General features: G+C 64.3%; 1 protein-coding gene across 1 annotated transcript in view; it reads left to right on the forward strand.

Annotated features, from left to right (window-relative positions):
- LOC103916311 (sideroflexin-1-like) overlaps positions 1-2,440 on the forward strand; it is a gene marked incomplete at its 5' end in the record, with an annotated part of 3,984 nt that extends 1,544 nt beyond the window's left edge. The window contains 6 exons of the mRNA XM_009323283.1: positions 84-169; positions 575-702; positions 828-877; positions 1,027-1,076; positions 1,540-1,587; positions 1,910-2,440. Of these exons, the coding sequence (XP_009321558.1) occupies positions 84-169; positions 575-702; positions 828-877; positions 1,027-1,076; positions 1,540-1,587; positions 1,910-2,006 (459 nt within the window). The remainder of the gene's footprint in view (positions 1-83; positions 170-574; positions 703-827; positions 878-1,026; positions 1,077-1,539; positions 1,588-1,909) is intronic.

Below are 2,440 nucleotides of genomic sequence, written 5' to 3' on the forward strand. Positions count from 1 at the left end.
CGGGGGGCCGGGGGCAGCCCCGGGGACAGCCGGCTCTGCCCCCAGCCCCTCTGCATGACATGTTCCCTGCTTGCCCCCCCCAGCACTTGCCAGCCATCATCGGCCGGTACGTGCCTTTTGCGGCCGTGGCTGCTGCCAACTGCATCAACATCCCGCTGATGAGGCAGAGGTGAGCCCCTGGGCCGGGACGGGGTGCTCAGGCTCATGTTAGGGTTCGCCAGGCACTGGTGGGGGATGCGGGGAGCAGTGCCCTGGGCTTGCAGGGGACTTCCTGGCCCTGCTGGCATCCCTGGGGGTTGGTTTGAGGGTACAAGCACCCAGTTGCATCGCAAGGGGTTATCGGTTAAGCCGGCTGTGAACTCCCCATCCCCATCCAGCCTTGTTGAGGACCCCCCAAATGTGAGTGTGGTCCAGCTGAGACCCCCCCAACTTCTTGCGCAGGCAGAGGATGGGGAATACAGGAGGATGCCAACCTCCCTTGGAGACGTGCCCCTGTGCTGTGTCCCTGCCCTGTCCCTTGATTCCCCCCCACCTGCATGCCCTGGGGCCCCCCTCACCCGCACTCTCCCTGCAGAGAGCTCAAGCTGGGGATCCCCATCACGGATGAGAACGGGAACCGCCTGGGCGAGTCCACAGCCGCAGCCCAGAAGGCCATTTTCCAGGTGGTGGTGTCCCGCATTGGCATGGCAGCCCCAGCCATGGGTGAGTGTCCCCTCCTCCACCCATGTCTGGGGTCTGCAGCCGGTCCCTGGCAGCATGGGACAGGGTCCCACGGCTGGCAGGGGACTGTGAGCACTGGGACCTCATCTCCTTTCCCTCTGCCCCAGCCATCCCTCCGGTGATCATGAACGCGCTGGAGAAGAGAGCTTTCCTGAAGGTAGTGGTGGTCCTGGGATGGGAAGGTGGGCAGGGGGACACCTCTTGTCACAGTGCTGGCACCCCTCAGGGCTGGCATCCCATCGGGGAACAGACACCTTCCCACCCCGTCCGCCCCACTGACGCACAGCCTCTCCCTGTCCCCGGCAGCGGTACCCGTACCTGAATGCTCCCCTGCAGGTTGGCCTGGTGGGACTCTGGTAAGTCACCCTCCACCAGGCATTGCTGCCCTGGGCGCAGACTGGGCCTGGGTATGGGGGGCAGTGCTGCTGGGGGGTCTGCTTGGCAAGGAAGGCAAGAGCCACCTCAGAGCTCCTTGGGGGGATGCTGGAGCTTGGCCAGGCTGGTGCCCCCCAGGCAGATGGGATGGGATATGAGGTCCTGGGGCTGGGAGCTGTTTTTCTCCATCTTGATGTCTCTCAAGCCTGCCATGGGCTCCTGCTCAGCATTGCTGTTCCCCCACACTGATGGAGACAGGCTTTGCCCCACTTCAGGAGCCGAATGCAGCATCTGGAGCTTGGAGAGGGCATCTCCTTACCCCTTTCCTGGCTGAGCACCCGGCACAGCTCTGGGCTGCCTCCTTGCTGCTCCGGGATCAGGCCACGGGTGGGAGCAGGTGATTTATGCAGCCCAGCTTCTCCTCTCTGTGTCTTTCCCTTGCAGCTTGGTGTTCGCAACCCCACTGTGCTGCGCGCTCTTCCCACAGAAAAGGTAAGGACGGGCACCTTGCTTGTGTGTGTGGCTCCCGTGGGGCAGGGCATGGGGTGCAGGCGGGGGGTGCGTGGGCTCCTTGTGCTCTCTGACTCCCGAGAGATGCTTTTGCTCCTTTGAGCTGCCGGAGGCTTGAAACTGTGTGCGCACACGCGTCCCTGTGCATGCGCAGCGGTGCAGACCCAAAGGTCTGCGCTGGGCCATGGGGACAATGTCCCATGGGGTGCAGGTGGGGAAGGGGTGGCAGCAGGTGGTTTCCCAACCTGAGGCCACCAGTGGGTATCCCCCCCCTCCATCCTCTGTATCTGTGTCCCCTTGGCAGCTCAATGCCCGTGAGCCGCCTGGAGCCTGAAGTCCAAGCTCGGATCCGGGAGAAAGACCCACAGCTGGAGACCGTCTACTTCAACAAAGGGCTCTGAACGGGGGGCCTGGGGCGGCTGAGATGCGTGCCACAGAGCCGCCGGGCCAGCGCATTGCTGAACGTCGCCCCTCGGATCCCTATGGGGCTGCCGCCGCTTTCCCTTGACAGTCGCGTGTCTGTAGGTCCCAGGTGCTCAGCCCTGCTTCCCGGGATGCCCGCAGCCACGCAGCACCTCACCACGCCAAACCCTGTCCCCACGCCTGGGCTCAGCCCCGCTCTGGGAACCTCCTGGCTGGCACCCCTGTGCATGCCTCCCATGCTCACCCGGCATGTAGCTGTGTGCAGTGCACGGGGGAGCATGGGCAGCAGCACCAGGGACATTGTGAGCGGGGATGTGCGGTGGGGAAGAAAATGGTGCTCCCCAGCTTTAGGAGGCAGCGGACAATCGGGGCGATTGAGGGTTGAACCCCTCTGTGCCGAGCCCCCACTCTC

Source organism: Pygoscelis adeliae, unplaced genomic scaffold, assembly GCF_000699105.1.
Source record: "Pygoscelis adeliae isolate BGI_AS28 unplaced genomic scaffold, ASM69910v1 Scaffold294, whole genome shotgun sequence".
Taxonomy (NCBI): Eukaryota; Metazoa; Chordata; class Aves; order Sphenisciformes; family Spheniscidae; genus Pygoscelis; species Pygoscelis adeliae.